Here is a 16,890-nt window from a genome sequence, read left to right on the forward strand (position 1 = left end):
ATCTTGTTCCTTTGAAATTGATTAATTTCAGCTTGCTTGGCTTTGCTACAACACAAGCGGACAGCTCCATCTACTGGCTATTTCAATAAATGCACTTCTTCTCAATAGCAGTCACAATAGCAGTCACATGACTGGAAAAAAAGGTTGTTATTCTGAAACGGTGTAAATTGAACCGTTGTAAAACGAGGGCCACCTGTATTATTAAAAATATATTATCTTTTCAAGAACCACTACACACTTTTGATAAATTGCCTTGAAGTTGAACGTTATGCACCCAAAGTAACAATTGATACAAATTAAACTGACAATTTACAGCTTTGAATCTTTGTGGTGTTAAAATGGTGACATGTCCATTTACAAGGGACCATATCTTTAAAAAAGGTTTGTGACAGTGAGGCCATGATATACGCTTGTGAACATCTATGGAGCCTCAGTGGTTTCCCATATACATTTGAATTTATATACAACTATAGAGTTGATGCTTAGAGAAGTAAATTGCTTTCCAGTTTTAACACAAATATGATTAAAGGGATATAAAATCCTATAAAAAAAAGCGATTCAGATAGAGCATACAATTAAAAAAAAAATCCAATTTACTTCTATTATCAAATTTAGAAGGTATGTTGAAAAGATCCCTAGCTAGGTGTCTGAAGCACTACATGACAGGAAATAGTGCTGCCAACTAGTGTTCTTGCAAATGGATTACATTCTTGCAAAACAGCTGCCATATAGTGACCCAATGTGTGCACACTCTTTATGTTTACGCCCCTGCTTTTCTTTGAAAGAAACCAAGAGAACAAACAAAATCTGATAGATGTTTTTCTGTTTTTTTTTTTTAAATTGCATGCTGTATCTGAATCATGTAAGAAAATAATTTGGATTTCATGTCCCTTTAAGTTCACACTGCATTTTTTTTTCTTAAATAGCAAACTTGTAATGTTGCTGTCATCAAATGTATCAATGTTGTGTGTTAAATAGAAATACTGTAGTGTCATGATTCATTTGAGTCTGGAATAAAATTGCTTTTTTTGATGACGATCTATATATCAAAAGATTGAAAATGTTTTGCTCATATTTTGATACAAAATCCTTTTGAAACATTAATTTTTTTGTTTGGCCATGCTAGAGTTATTTTTTTAAGTCAGTAATACCTCACATAGGTTTAAGACACAAGTAACTCATTTTATGTCAGATATATCCTTGTGTTACATGTAAATGTGCTAATTGCATGATCGTCTCAATTCCTTATGTTCCATAACTATGTTTTACAGAAAAAATGAGGTACTCTTATAATCTACTTAATTATGAACCTGTGAGTAGTTAGTGTTTGGATTCAGGCTTTTATGAGTACTTTGAAGTAACCCTCACTATTTGTAGTACATTAAAATGTGCTTTGTTCAAGGGAGATGGGTGTCAAAATTAAAGTGAAAGTCAATTCTACCGTTGTACAAACGCTAGGATTGACTATTGAAACAAATAAAGGGGACTTTCATTCATGAAGTATAAAATACTTCATGTAGAAAGCTCCTTTATTTGTCTCAACCGATCGCCGTTCTTAGCTGCTACAGCAGCCCACGGCTAATATTAATTTTGCTAAGAGGTGACGTTTTCACCTCCTAGCCAATAGCCGTGCGGTAATCTGGCTCCCATGGGCGCCAAGCCGGATTTACCGCACAGCTATTGGCTAAGAGGTGAAAAGCCAGCTCTTAGCAAAAAAGATTTGTAGCCGTGGGCTGCTGTAGCAGCTAAGAACGGCGATCGGTTGAAACAAATAAAGGAGCTTTCTACATGAAGTATCTTATACTTTATGAATGAAAGACCCCTTTATTTGTTTAAATAATCAATTCTAGCGTTTGTACAACACTGGGATTGACTTTCACTTTAAACTAAATCATAATTAAGATAGAACCTACATTTTTATAAAAAAAAACCACATTACAGTTTATTTCCAGTAGCAAATGTACTTCATTCACTTGTTTCTTCAATAAGAGTACACTGATGTAGACTTAGGATTGTATGTGTGCCTTTGAGTACTATATAGAGATCATTGTTTTAAACATTGTTACAAATAGTGATATAAAGACATGCACACTTCCAAGCCTACCTCAGTATGTTCTCATGAAAAAGGCCTATGTCCTTCACAAAGGTTACCAAAGATAGAAGTAAATTTGATAAACGTAGTAAATAGAAATTTTATTTTTATATTGGCTGAATCATCAGAGACTAATTTTGGCTCCCATCTCCCTTTAAGATGGATTATTGTTTTGGTAACACTTAATGTTTGTCTGTTGTATAAAGTTTTAGTATATATTGGTTCTTTATTATTAATTGCTGTTATTAATCATTGCTTAATGATGTATTCCCTCCAGACTCTTTTTTTTGTTTTATGTTTTTTTTTCTTTTTCTTTTTTAAGCAGACAAATTAAAATCAAGAATCTGCTCTGTGTAGTTTACCAGGTTTTGAAGGAGAACCTGAAAAGCTTTTATTTTCAATTATGAATAAAAGATGAAAAGCGACACTTGCCCTGTGTCTTTCATTTAGAAAGTGTCTTTTATTGCTCCAAGTTGAGATGATAGGATGTGATTGTTATGCAGTTTATCAAAATAAAATCTCATTAAATTCTGTGTGGGCTTTAATCTTTTTTTTCTTTGTGTAGCTTTAAAATCATCCTATGACCAGAAAACACCCTGTGTTAACATATGTTTTGTGTGAGCATCTTCAAATAGCAGATGAAATCATAGGCATCTCTTTTCGGGGAATGATAAATGTGTTGCTAATGATGTTTGCAGTGTTTCTGCTTTATCAGCCATACTGAAACACTGAGACCTTAAAATAGCCATCAAAGAATTTTTATACAAAGCTACACGCTGAGTAAAAACCATGGTATTTATCATGATACTGCTTTGTTTGGCAAATATGACATAATTCTTTATGGTTGTTTTCAATTTATAATACTATTAGCAATGACCTGTTTTCCCATACATAGTAGAAACCACAAAAATATAAGCATTAGTGTTATGGATGTTCAAATCTCTATTCTTGAACTTATATGACATTCATTTTCATGCTATGCAAGCAATTTTGTTTTTGCTTATTAAATTAAAAGGGCATGAACCCTAAAACATTTCTTTAATGATTCAGATAGAGCATACAATTTACTTCTGATATCAAATCTGCTTCATTCTCTTAGTATTCTTTGTTGAAGGTTCAGCAATGCATTACTGGGAGCTAGCTGAACACATTGGGCGAGCCAATGATAACAGGCATATGTGTGCAGCCACCAAATCAGCAGCTAGTTCTCAGTACTGCATTGCTGCACCTGAGCATACCTAGGTATGATTTTAATCAAAAGATTGAAGAGAGAATTAAGAAAAGTAGATTATAGAAGGGAATTGGAAAGTTGGTTAAAATTGCATGCTCTATATGAATTAAAATAGTTTAATTTTTACTTTAATATCCCTTCTTCTTATATTCTGAACAATAGTCTGAACAATAACATATCAAACCCTAGGTAAAGTCATAAATAACTTCCACACTCCCCTAATCCACTCCCAACCCTCCACTATCAAAGTGGACAACCAAACCCTGCAACTTCTCTTAGAAGTAGCAAATACCTTTAACAATTATTTTGTCAGATGTTCCACCACCCTGATTGACAAACCAATAAATGACACACATCCTGAAACTACAAATGTGGATCAGGGCCCACTAAATCTGCAAAGACTCAATATAGAGAAGTTCAATTTTAGACCTGTACCATCAATGTCATTAAGAAACACTTTAATAATCTAAAAATGAAAAAACAGTCTGGACCTGATCAAATCCTAGCAATGCTGTTGAAGCTTAGTGTGCCGGCAATTGCTAAACCTTTCACAACCCTAATTAACGAATCCTTGGTGTCTGGATACATACCCAAACTTTGGAAGACTGCAAGAATAGTGCCTATCCATAAAAGTGGTGAGTTAACCTTGGTTATTAACTATTGCCCAATATCATTGCTCCCAGTATTGTCAAAAATCTTAGAAAAATGCGTCCATACGCAACTATGTGAGTATTACCAACAATCTAACTATCTGACCCCTAATCAATCAGGTTTTTGCCTTAATCACTCCACTACAACTGCCCTCCTAAAAGTTTGCAATGGCCTCCAAACTGGCATGGAACAAGAAGACATAACTGGTTAAATTTTCCTTGATTTTGCAAAGGCCTTTTACACAGCAGACCACGACATACTACTGCTCAAACTAAAAAACCCAGGTATTGGTGATCGTCCACTAACCTGGTTTCGATCATATGTATAGGTTCAATCACAATATGTCTCAATTTCTGACAGCTACTCCCTCCCTCTCCCAGTCACGTGTGGTGTTCCCCAAGGTTCCATTCTCTGCCCCCTACTATTAACATTATTTATACATGTACGCAGAAGACACAGTAATCTATCCAAGGAAATATAATCTACCGCAGCTTGAGGCAGTACTCCAAGACCAGTTCACAGAGGTAGAAAAGTGGATCTCAAAAAACAAACTCTTCCTAACCACTGACAAAACTGTCACAATGATCTTTGGAACGGTACCTAAATTACACAAACTACAAAATTCCCATCTACGCCTCAAAACAAATTCAAATTGCACACTGACTGTAGTCCACTCTTTCAAACACTTGGGTATGTTGTTAGACCCCAATCTATCTTTTGGCCTCCACATAGAAAAACTTGCATCTAAACTCTGTATAAAACTTAGATGCCCTGTACGGAAACAAATCCTGCCTCAGCCCTACAGCAACAGAAACGATTGTACAGCTAATGCTGATGCCATTTATTGATTATGGGGATGTAGTATATGCACCTGCACCGCAAACTCAATTTAAAAAACTTAATACATTGTATAACTCGTTCTGCCACTTTGTGCTACAATGTAACTACAGAACCAACCATTGTGACATGCTAAAAGAACTAAACTGGCTGTCGCTGGAATGCAGACGGACCCTCCATCTTTCCTGCCTTGTGTTTAAGAGCTTTTCTGGGAAGCTCCCACCCTACCTGAGCAGAATGCTCTCCCCGGCTATTCCCACCTCCTATAACCTCAGATCCTGTACCAGCACATTATTTAGTCTGCCTCAATACAAAAAGAAAGCAGCTCTGTCCTCCTTTTCCTACAGAGCACCACAATTATGGAACGATCTCCCGCATACTTTCAAACCTTCCCCAAGCCTAATATCCTTCAAGAGATCCCTCTCTACATATCTCAAAACAGAATGCACCTGTCATGGTTGATTATATATTTCCTACCTGTTCTATGTTAAATTTTGCATATATTGTGTATTATTATTGTTTTTGTATTTTATTGTACCCTATTGTATCAATGCAATGTTTTGTGGTCCCATGAGAGAAATCTCAATGTACCCTTCCTGGTAAAATATTTTATAAATCAATCATTCTTATTCTTATATCCCTTCTGTTTTAAGACATTGATCTAGATTCAATAAAACTCTTTTCTGAAACTAATATCACATTCTAAAAAAAAAAAAAAAAAACTTGCCATAATTTTGAAACTTGAATTCATAAATCTTTGGACTCAGCCCCTTATCACAGCAGCAAGTTTTGAGTTCAGATCCATTATAATAGAAAGACCTGCATCTATCGATTTAAAAATTCGCTTTTTGATGCATATAAGAAATTCTACTTGGAAAGTATCATAAAAATGCCTTTAAAACCTAACAAAACAAATAAATTAAAATGAAATACAGTTTCTTCTAACATATGCATAAAAACAACCATGTCGGCTTTGAAATAGGAAGACTTGACCTTTAGATAAGACATTTCACTAGAACAATAGAGTCTTTATGAATTCTGCAAGGCTTTGGTAGACAACTCTCCCTAGCCATGCCTATAGAACGCCCATGGGCAGCCCCTTGTTCAAAAGCACAGTTTATGAGAGCATTCTCGTTCTATCCAGTGAGTCTACTTTCCCTAATAAAACAAACATGCTAATATTTAATTTTCAATTGCAAACATTGACATAACCCATTTTGCATATGTGTTTTTCCAAAGTGTTTAAATCATAATTATTGTTTTTCCACATTGCTAGCATTTCTCCCTTGCTGTGTGAGCTATCACACATTGGAGCATTTAATACAACTATGTATGTTAATGGCAGAAACAACAACTAATCAGAGGCTAGAAAATATAGGTGAAATAAGCCTCAATTAATTTTGAACACAATCTCATCTTAATAACAAGCCCCCCCCCCCCCCATCAACTTAACAAGTGTGTGTCTATGAATGCAGACCATAGTTATCACAATAGTATAGGGTACTGGTTTTCCAACCTGTCCTCAGGCCTCCACAACAGGTTAGGTTGTCAGATTACCCTGGATGAGAACAGGTAAAAAAAACATGTTTACGAATCAGATGATTATTTCACCTATACTCCAGTTCAGATATCCTCAAAATTTGGCTTGTCAGGGAGGAGTGGATTGAAAACCAGTGTTATAGCTCTGTAAAATTGTTCTCTAAAAATGTTTCAAATAGTATTTTTATTTTGTTTTGTTTTTTCAAAGATTTATGTTGATCCTTAAACCTCAGTGATTTCAAAAAAGTAAAAGCTGTTTAAAGTTAAATTGACTTATAGAGCAGTATCAGTTGTTTAGTTCTTGTGAATGTTCATTGGCTAATAGGCACTTCTTTTTAATGCTCATTGGCTGATAAGCACTTCCCGCTGTGTAATAACTACTAATGGTCACTTATTGGCAATTCCTGTTGATGTTTATTTATTGCTATGTAATAGCTGTACATGATGCAGCATGTATTATTGATATAGGAAATAAAAATAGTGTTAAATTATGCTTGTTCAGATAAATGATAGAACATTGTGTGTATAAGATCTCTTTAAGTCTTGTGTATGTTAATTTTTTTTAATTATTTTTTAAGCACGTCTTACGGTACCTTATGTTGGTTTTGCAAGATATATTTAAATATATTTAAAGGTCTCAATCTAATTGCAAACGAATGCCCTTAGTGTAATTTAGTTTCAGGTAAAGTTGCACAGTTGAACATTGATTATAATCTTCATTTTAGATGGATTAATGTCTGCATTTCATTAAAATAACATTTGGAATCATTTGACACTAATGTTTAGCAATTATTATCAATTAAAGATGGCAGTGTTTTGGTTGTGTTCTATAAGTAATGCAATTAAGGTATAGCTCATGACAAAGTTTATAGTAGGTCAAATACTTTAGCTCTGCCTCTTTAACAGCAAGAATAATGTAAGAAATTATAATGATTTAGTACAAGGATTTTTTTTAACATATTAATAAAGTACAGACAATGCATGCATATATAAGTAGAAGTCAGTCTACACACACTACACAAGATTACATACATATACTACACAACTATTTCACACACACACCACACTAACATTACATACACACCTACTGCACACACTACCGAACACACTACAGACACTGCACAAATACTGCATACACACAAGCAGAAATGCTGCATACTACACACACAATAAATACTACACACCACACAAATATTATATACACACAGAAAAACTACACAAACACTACATACACACACCACACACATAAATACTACACAACCACCACACTAACATTACATACACACCTACTGCACACACTACCGATCACACTACAGACACTGCACAAATACTGCATACACACAAGCAGAAATGCTGCATACTTCACACACAATAAATACTACACATCACACAAATATTATATACACACAGAAAAGCTACACAAACATTACATACACACACCAGACACATAAATACTACACAACCACCACACAAACATTACATAAAGACCCACTACACAAACACAGTACACTCTACACAAACACTGCATGCACACAAGCAGAAACAGTGCACACTACATACACACCACACAAACTGCATACACAGAGGCAGAAACACTACACACACATCAAACACTATACTCACACACAACAAACACCATACAAACACTGCATACATACACCACACACACACATACACACATACAGAAACACCACATAAACACCACATACACATACAGAGAAAAAAACATACACACACAACAGGGACACCACACAAACACTACATGCGCACACAGAAACAGAACACATACACACAAGAAAACTACACAACACAAATTACACACACACCACTGAAACGCTACACACACACTACAGACACATACACACTATGTATGCACTAGACACATATGCATTTAAAAAATAAATAAATAAAATAAACACTACACACATACTACAGTAACACACTGACATCACACAGACACTAAACCTGTACATAAACTACACTGAGACTAAATACACAAATGCATTTTTTTTCTATCAAATATTTAAGAAGCATGGAAATTCAGAAACTCCCTTCTTTCAAGGAATTTAATGATATACAATAATACAACAAATTGTTTGAGTAGTTTTTGTCAGCAGTTGAACGCACACGTACACAAAACAGCCATTACTGGCAAACTTATTTATGATATTTCCACAAAATTCTGTGGAAACTCATGCTTATTATTATCAATCACAAATCAATCATATCCACCGTTTATATCAAGTATTATAAAGTTACGTTTGCGTATATGAACTATGAATTATACAAAAGGTAGCATAGTAAGTAAAAAAATCCTAACTTGGTATTTTATGAATGTATATGAAAATTGACTCTGTATTTATTTTCTTTCAGTCATTTAAATCGAAGGATGGTTACCTTGTAATTGGGGCAGGCAATGACCAACAGTTTTCCACTGTTTGCAAGGTAAGGAGAAAAATGATGTCATGCGAAGCTGTCCATCATAACTACCGCCTCATATGTTTCTCTTACAATTCACCTTTTTAAACATCCTAAGTTGTAAAAACAAGCCTGATAGGAAAAATCATTTGATGATGCTCTAATTATTATTTATGTTGGCAACACTGAGAAGTTCTGGGTAATGGCACATTTAAATGAACCTTTTCACACTGAATAGAATGTGTAACTTTAATGCATGTGTACACTTGGGCTACAATTAACCAATTATAGGTATAAATATAGTACATCAAATGGCAGGCAGGTACATTTTTGTTAAGGGAACTGGAGAGGAGGGAGTTTTGTTGCAGTGTTTGTTGCTAAATTGTGTTATAACTCATAAAGTACTTTGAAATGTCTCTGTTATAATTGTTAGGGCATTATGGGTATAAATTGAAAATCATACTTTTGCATTCTGTCTTACTTGTTACGTGGGGAATACTGTTATTTTAAGTGAGGAAATTAGTAAAAATTAAGTATAAAATTAGGTTATGGGAGAACCCAATAAAGCACTCAGTCACACTGAGGCAGCAGAATAATGCATTGAATACTGCTGTATGATTTTTTTTTTTTCTATTGCTATGAGAAATTTCAGTGGTTAATTTCTGTTAACCTTATAACTGCTCACAATGATTTTATGACAAAGCCTACATTTAAGAAGGTGCTTTTTAATCTGGGGGGCAGGACTTAAAACATATAGGGGTCCCCTCAAAATTTGATAAATGGCAATTAATAACCAAACAGCAGTAAAGCAATTAACCAGAAATGGATAGGAGATTACTCTGACCTCTGCTTGTTCTTCAAATGTATGTTTTGTTTGGCTTAATGTCTTTTACCATACTACCTTGTTCATAAAGGAAAATTAATGATAAAATGGTTTTGTATTAATGGGACACCTGGGCTGTGCTGTGTGTATGTGTATTTATGTATCTATGTGTATGTATATGTGTGACTGAGTGTGTGTTGTAAGTTTGTATGTATGAGTGAGTGTGTTTTTATGTATGTATATGTGTGTGTTTTTATGTATGTATATGTGTGTGTTTTTATGTATGTATGTGTGTGTGTGTTTATGTATGTATGTGTGTGTGTGTTTATGTATGTATGTGTGTGTTTGTATATGAGTGAGTAACTTTATTCCGTGCTTTGCTAATTGTGGGGGTAGTCACATAGCTAGTTTTGTACCTCTTCAAATGTACACACACATTTTAGTCACTTGACCAAGAATTGCAAAGGCCAAATTGTTTGCACTCACTGCCCAAAAACATAGAGGGAACATTGCCTGCAATATATACACAGTGCTTGGGGGCTGCTTATTGTCACATGTGTGAGAGAAGCCTGTGTGGACGGTACATGGAGTTAGGAAAGAGTGTAAAAGCGTCAGTGATTAGCTGTAGCTACACAAGTTGAATTTACTTGTTTTTGTTAATAATCCCCTCACTTGTGCGGTATATTGATGTGTAAAATTGGTATACCCGTCAGGCAAGTTGTTTGTTTTGGACTATATTGTAATAGGGAGGTAGCATAAAAAAAAAAAATCCAGTATAAAAAAGGGCCCCAGGTGAAATAAAGTTTAGGAAGCTCTGATCTAAGATACACACCAAATAATAATAAAAAAAGGATATAAAGTTAAATTGTGTATTATTGTTGTGTGAAAAGTAAAAGAAACATTGTATATAAGCCTTATAATATTTTAGGTAGACTGAATTAATGCAGAAATAACTAAAGAAACATTATAGAAAGGGAGATTTCCCATACTCAAATATGGGTCACCTCATAAATGTTGAGGTAGTGTTAAAAAGTTGTTTAAAATGTTTAATGTATACAGGCATGTGACAATATTTTACCTACAGTGAAAACCAATAGTAAAAAACTAATGCTAAGATAAAACTGTTATGCTTACTTCAAAATTAAGAAGAGCTACACATTCTCTCTCTCACACACACATTCTCACAAACATACACTCTCACACAATGTCATACACATTCACACACGCACATTCTCACAAACATACACTCTCACACAATGTCACACACACATACACACATTCTCACAAACATACTCTCTCACACAAACACACACATTCTCACAACATACACTCTCACACAGACACACACACACACATTCTCACAAACATACACTCTCACACAATGTCATACACACACTCACATACACACATTCTCACAAACATACACTGTCACACACACACATTTTCACAAACATACTCTCACACAATGTCACACACACACAAACACACATACATTCTCACAAACATACACTCTCACGCAATGTCACCCACACACACATTCACATTCACACACACAATCTCACACAAACATACACTCACACAATGTCACACACATTCTCACAAGCATACACTCTCACGCAATGTCAAACACACACATTCTGACAAACATACACTCACACAATGTCACACGCATTTACACACACATTCTCACAAGCATACACTGTCACACAATGTCACACACACAAATCCACACACGCACACATTCTCACAAGCATACACTTTCACACAATGTCACACACCCACATTCACACACATACACACACACACACACATTCTGAGCAGCATACACTGTCACACACACACATTTTCACAAACATATACTCTCCTACAATGTCACACACACATTCACACACATACATTCTCACAAACATACACTCTCACGCAATGTTAAACACACACATTCACATTCACACACACAATATCACAAACACACTCACACAATGTCACACACATTCACACACACACATTTTCACAAGCATACACTCTCACGCAATGTCACACACCCACATTCACACACACACACATTCTGACAAACATACATTCTCACACAATGTCACACACCCACATTTACACACTTGTTTTTGTTAATAATCCCCTCACTTGTGCTGTATATTGATGTGTAAAAACGGTATACCCGTCGGGCAAGTTGTTTGTTTTGGACTATATTGTAATAGGGAGGTAGCATAAAAAATAAAAAAAATTCCAGTGTAAAAAGGGGCCCCAGGTGAAATAAAGTTTAGGAAGCTCTGATCTAAGATACACACCAAATAATAATAAAAAAAAATTGTGTATTATTGAGTTAAATTGTGTATTATTGTTGTGTGAAAAGTAAAACAAACATTGTATATAAGGCTTATAATATTTTAGGTAGACTGGATTAATGCAGAAATAACTAAAGAAACATTATAGAAAGGGAGATTTCCCATACTCAAATATGGGTCACCTCATAAATGTTGAGGTAGTGTTAAAAAGTTGTTTAAAATGTTTAATGTATACAGGCATGTGACAATATTTTACCTACAGTGAAAACCAATAGTAAAAAACTAATGCTAAGATAAAACTGTTATGCTTACTTCAAAATTAAGAAGAGCTACACATTCTCTCTCTCACACACACATTCTCACAAACATACACTCTCACACAATGTCATACACATTCACACACGCACATTCTCACAAACATACACTCTCACACAATGTCACACATACATTCACATACACACACACATACACACATTCTCACAAACATACACTCTCACACAGACACACACACACATTCTCACAAACATACACTCTCACACAGACACACACACATTCTCACAAACATACACTCTCACACAATGTCACACACACATTCACACTCACATACACACATTCTCACAAACATGCACTGTCACACACACACATTTTCACAAACATACTCTCACACAATGTCACACACACACAAACACACATACATTCTCACAAACATACACTCTCACGCAATGTCACCCACACACACATTCACATTCACACACACAATCTCACACAAACATACACTCACACAATGTCACACACATTCTCACAAGCATACACTCTCATGCAATGTCACACACACACACACATTCTGACAAACATACACTCACACAATGTCACACACATTTACACACACACACACACACACACACACACATTCTCACAAGCATACACTCTCACACAATGTCACACACACAAATCCACAAACGCACACATTCTCACAAGCATACACTTTCACACAATGTCACACACCCACATTCACATACACACACACACACACATTCTGACAAGCATACACTGTCACACACACACATTTTCACAAACATATACTCTCACACAATGTCACACACACATTCACACACATACATTCTCACAAACATACACTCACGCAATGTTAAACACACACATTCATATTCACACACACAATATCACAAACACACTCACACAATGTCACACACATTCACACACACACACATTTTCACAAGCATACACTCTCACACAATGTCACACACCCACATTCACACACACACACATTCTGACAAACATACATTCTCACACAATGTCACACACCCACATTTACACACTTACACACACACATACACACATTCTCTCCTCATGACCACCTGAGCAGAAGCTATCAAAAATACTGAGAGTAGTCCTTTGAAATATTATGCTTTCTCAGTCCTCTAAAAAATGAAATAAATATTTTACTTAAGTAGTCAGAAAAAAAAAAGAAAAGAAAAAACCTGTGTAAAAAACTAGCCAGAAAGAAAATAAAATGTTCTTAATAACAAATATCCTCAATCAAATTGATTGGAATACACATACTTCTACAAGGATCTCCAAAACACTGAACTAGCATAAGTAAAGCAGTGCGACTACCAATCTGGGTGCTTGTTCTCTGCTCTTAAATACACTCAGCCATGGAATGCTGAAGTAGCAGACGTAAAGCAGGGCAACTTCCAATCTTTGTGCTCAATGCTCTGTTGTCAGCCAGTCATGTGACTGCAAACAACCAATGATGTAACCCTTAGAATACATTCTGTCTTGTCTCAATGTGATGCACTAGGTTCAAAACTAAATGTTTTGTGCCTTGAGATAATTTTGTGAGCAGTATTAATTACGCTAGTGCAAACAAGGCCGGTTTTCTCTAGCACAATATCTAATAAAGACACAAAACAAATAAATAACACCTAGATTACGAGTTTTGCATTGCAGCTTTTAACGCTGAAAAAATTGTAATTTCAGTGTAAAAGCAGGAACGCACTATTGGAAGTTGTGTCGGTATAGCTATAACGCAAGCATTTTATCCTGTAACGCAACGTCAAATCCGCACTTATGACGTTTTTGCGCCGGTATTACAGGGTGTGCGTTCAGGCTAAAATGCTTGCGTTACAGCTTATACCGACACAATCCATACCGCCATCTGAGAGCAGTAGTTATGGATTTTGCTTTCAGCTGCTGTTAGTTTCCAACCTGAATACCTCCCAGCCTTCCGTCAGTAGCCTTTGTCGTAGAGCTAAAGCAAGAAACACTTTACAGAGTGCCCGTATCTCAACCACCTATATCGGTTCTATCCAGGTGGTCCTCATTTAGGGGTTCAGCTAATCACACCTAAGATGCTCGTTTTACCCTTGTTATTGTTATCCAGGTCTTCTTCTTGCTGAAGCTCTCTAAAGTGTTTCTCAAAAATTTTATAATAGAAATTTGATAATAGAAGTAAATTGGAAAGTTGTTTAAAATTGTTTACCCTATCTGAACCATGAAAGGAATATTTTCAGTTTAATTTCCCTTTAATTAATATTGCAATAATTAAAAAGACACAATCTAAAATTAATTCCAGGATGCTATGGCCTATTCTAAATCATACTCTAGTTTTAATCTTAAGAATTTATAGTAAAATGTAGTAAAAACTAAATTTTATTGTTTTTACTTCCAGTTATTAACATTACAATTGCAATGTAATCTAGCCTTATACATTCAAGATGTCTTAATCACCATAACATATTTTTTTACACATTTCTTTGTAAGTTTGTGTTGTTATACTTAGATTGACAAAGGACAATTTGTGTTTGTTTGTTATTTATGTATTTTTATTTAGCTGTTTGATCATTCAGAAAATAAACATGTCACAGCACACAGGGGTTTTTAATATTCCATGTTTACCCATAGGTACACAAAAAAAAGAGAAAATTGTAGCACTTTCCTCAAAGGTCAAGAATTTATTCAGTGAAAAATAAAATTAGACAAAAATATGTTGTACACTCACATTCTTTGTTTACCCATGTAAACTTATTTGTCATTTCCCTAACATATGTAATATGTTAAGCAGGTTAAGTGTGTAATTCAATCAACAACCACCAAAACCCTTCAAAGTTACAATAAAAATGCAAATGCAATTATGATTTCAACATTCACTCTTTATTAAATACAAGATACAATATAATTGCATTTTTGTGCTTCAGTGCAAAATTTGTAAACTTGAAAATCAAATGCAGTGCATATAAATACAGAGGTATGATAAAAATGTTATAACTTACTATGGAGGATAAACTACAGGAATATTGTCTGTAGCTATTGCAACTGGAATAAAATAATAAGGTGGTTTTTCTAAATCCAACTATATCTACATTAGACTACAAAAGTTAAAAAACAAAAAAAGACAAAAAAATGCAGACATATTCTTCTTAAAATATTGTTTGCTATCTAATTCAAGTATATATGCTGTAAGGCAGTTACATCCAAAACCTTTCTGTAAGACCTTTCAATGGTCTTTATTTTAGGAGTTCAAATGATCAGTGGATCAGTTATGACAATGAGTAATAATTTATTCTTTTGTAAACAATTTAAAATGTGTCTGGTTTAAACCCTCGAGAATTTATAGTGGGTACAGTACCTGATGGATACTGTATTTGTTTGATGAATTTTATTGATTCATCAGGGTCACCTATATTTCCAGATGCTTAATAAGTCATTGGCTAGATTTAAATTGCAGCATGAGTAGGGAAGGAAATGCTTTATAACTGAATTTGGATAACTGTAGCATAAAAAATGGTTTAAAGAGGTTACTTGACAAAAGAAAGAAGAAAAATAAAAGGGGGGGCGGTGAGTTTTTTTTCAATGCCTTATGGTGGCAAAGCAGATTGGATAATAGGTGAAAACTCCACCTCAAGAAAAAAATAAGGCATTTGCGGAGGGGACCGGATCGGGAATTAACAAAATTATACATAATAATTAAAATATTAACAGTTTTCCATCTTTAAAAAAAAAATTTGGAAAAAAGTTGTATTCAAATCAGTGGTAGTTTCAGAATTATCTTTCCCATACTGTAAAGTTTACCATCACTTTATTGTAGTACTTTTATGTACAGCTTTATTGACATCTTTACATTGGCCTGTGTCCCATAATATGTCCAATAAATGTTTTAAAATAGTTGGGCCACCCTCGTTTGCAGCTAATGAGGCATCATCAGCTGGTGGAAATTAATAGCTTGTGGAGCCCCATGCCCTGTTCTTTAGCAGTCAGACTTGCATGGGTAGAAGTAGTCAGTCACCCAGGTCTGATCAGTTCAAGGCGTTAAAAATCTACCACCTCTGCTTCAAACATTGGATCCGCAGCTTCATAAACGGAGTTGTTTCTGAAGGCAGGGACCAATTTTAATTTTTTTGTCATCATACTTCTAAGGCTCATTTATATAGCTGTTAAAAAATTACACTGTGTCTGTTCAGGAATCCTATTTCAAACTGATCTGCAAAGGTGCTACAAAAAAGGTCATACACACAATTCTTTTATTATATAAAATATTGTAAAGTATGTGTTACTCATTTTGGGTTTAGTGCAGTTGGTCTAACAGTGTCGGGTTAGTGCTGAAGTTAGCCTGCTCATGCCACAGTTATCAGTAATAACAGTTATCGCAAGAGCGAAAAAGTTATTTAGCAAGCAACTTGTAAACTGACATTTAAAGTCTCAAATAGTTATTGAGAGTTCCACACTAATCTCTGTGTCTTTTCCAGGAGCAAGTTGAAAACTTCAATATATATAAAATCACTGAGAGGTAATTGTAGCTTCCAAAAAGAGGAAATAGGAAGCACACAAGAGAAATTTCTATATAGTGCAGTAATTTATTATTAATTACATGGATTTAAACAAAGATCAATCAAGCCCCTCTATTTAGGAACTACTCACAAAATCCAACCTCAAACACTATGAGGTATGGTATGTGTGTGATAATGAGCAGATCATTCCT

The 16,890-nt window shown here is 34.8% G+C and overlaps 1 protein-coding gene across 1 annotated transcript in view; it reads left to right on the forward strand.

The window, feature by feature from the left end:
• SUGCT (succinyl-CoA:glutarate-CoA transferase) overlaps positions 1-16,890 on the forward strand; it is a 1,111,985-nt gene that overhangs the window by 1,047,679 nt on the left and 47,416 nt on the right. Inside the window, exon 10 of the mRNA XM_053715817.1 lies at positions 8,724-8,795. Coding sequence (XP_053571792.1) covers positions 8,724-8,795 — 72 coding nt within the window. The remainder of the gene's footprint in view (positions 1-8,723; positions 8,796-16,890) is intronic.

The sequence above is a fragment of the Bombina bombina genome, chromosome 5, assembly GCF_027579735.1.
Source record: "Bombina bombina isolate aBomBom1 chromosome 5, aBomBom1.pri, whole genome shotgun sequence".
Classification (NCBI taxonomy): Eukaryota; Metazoa; Chordata; class Amphibia; order Anura; family Bombinatoridae; genus Bombina; species Bombina bombina.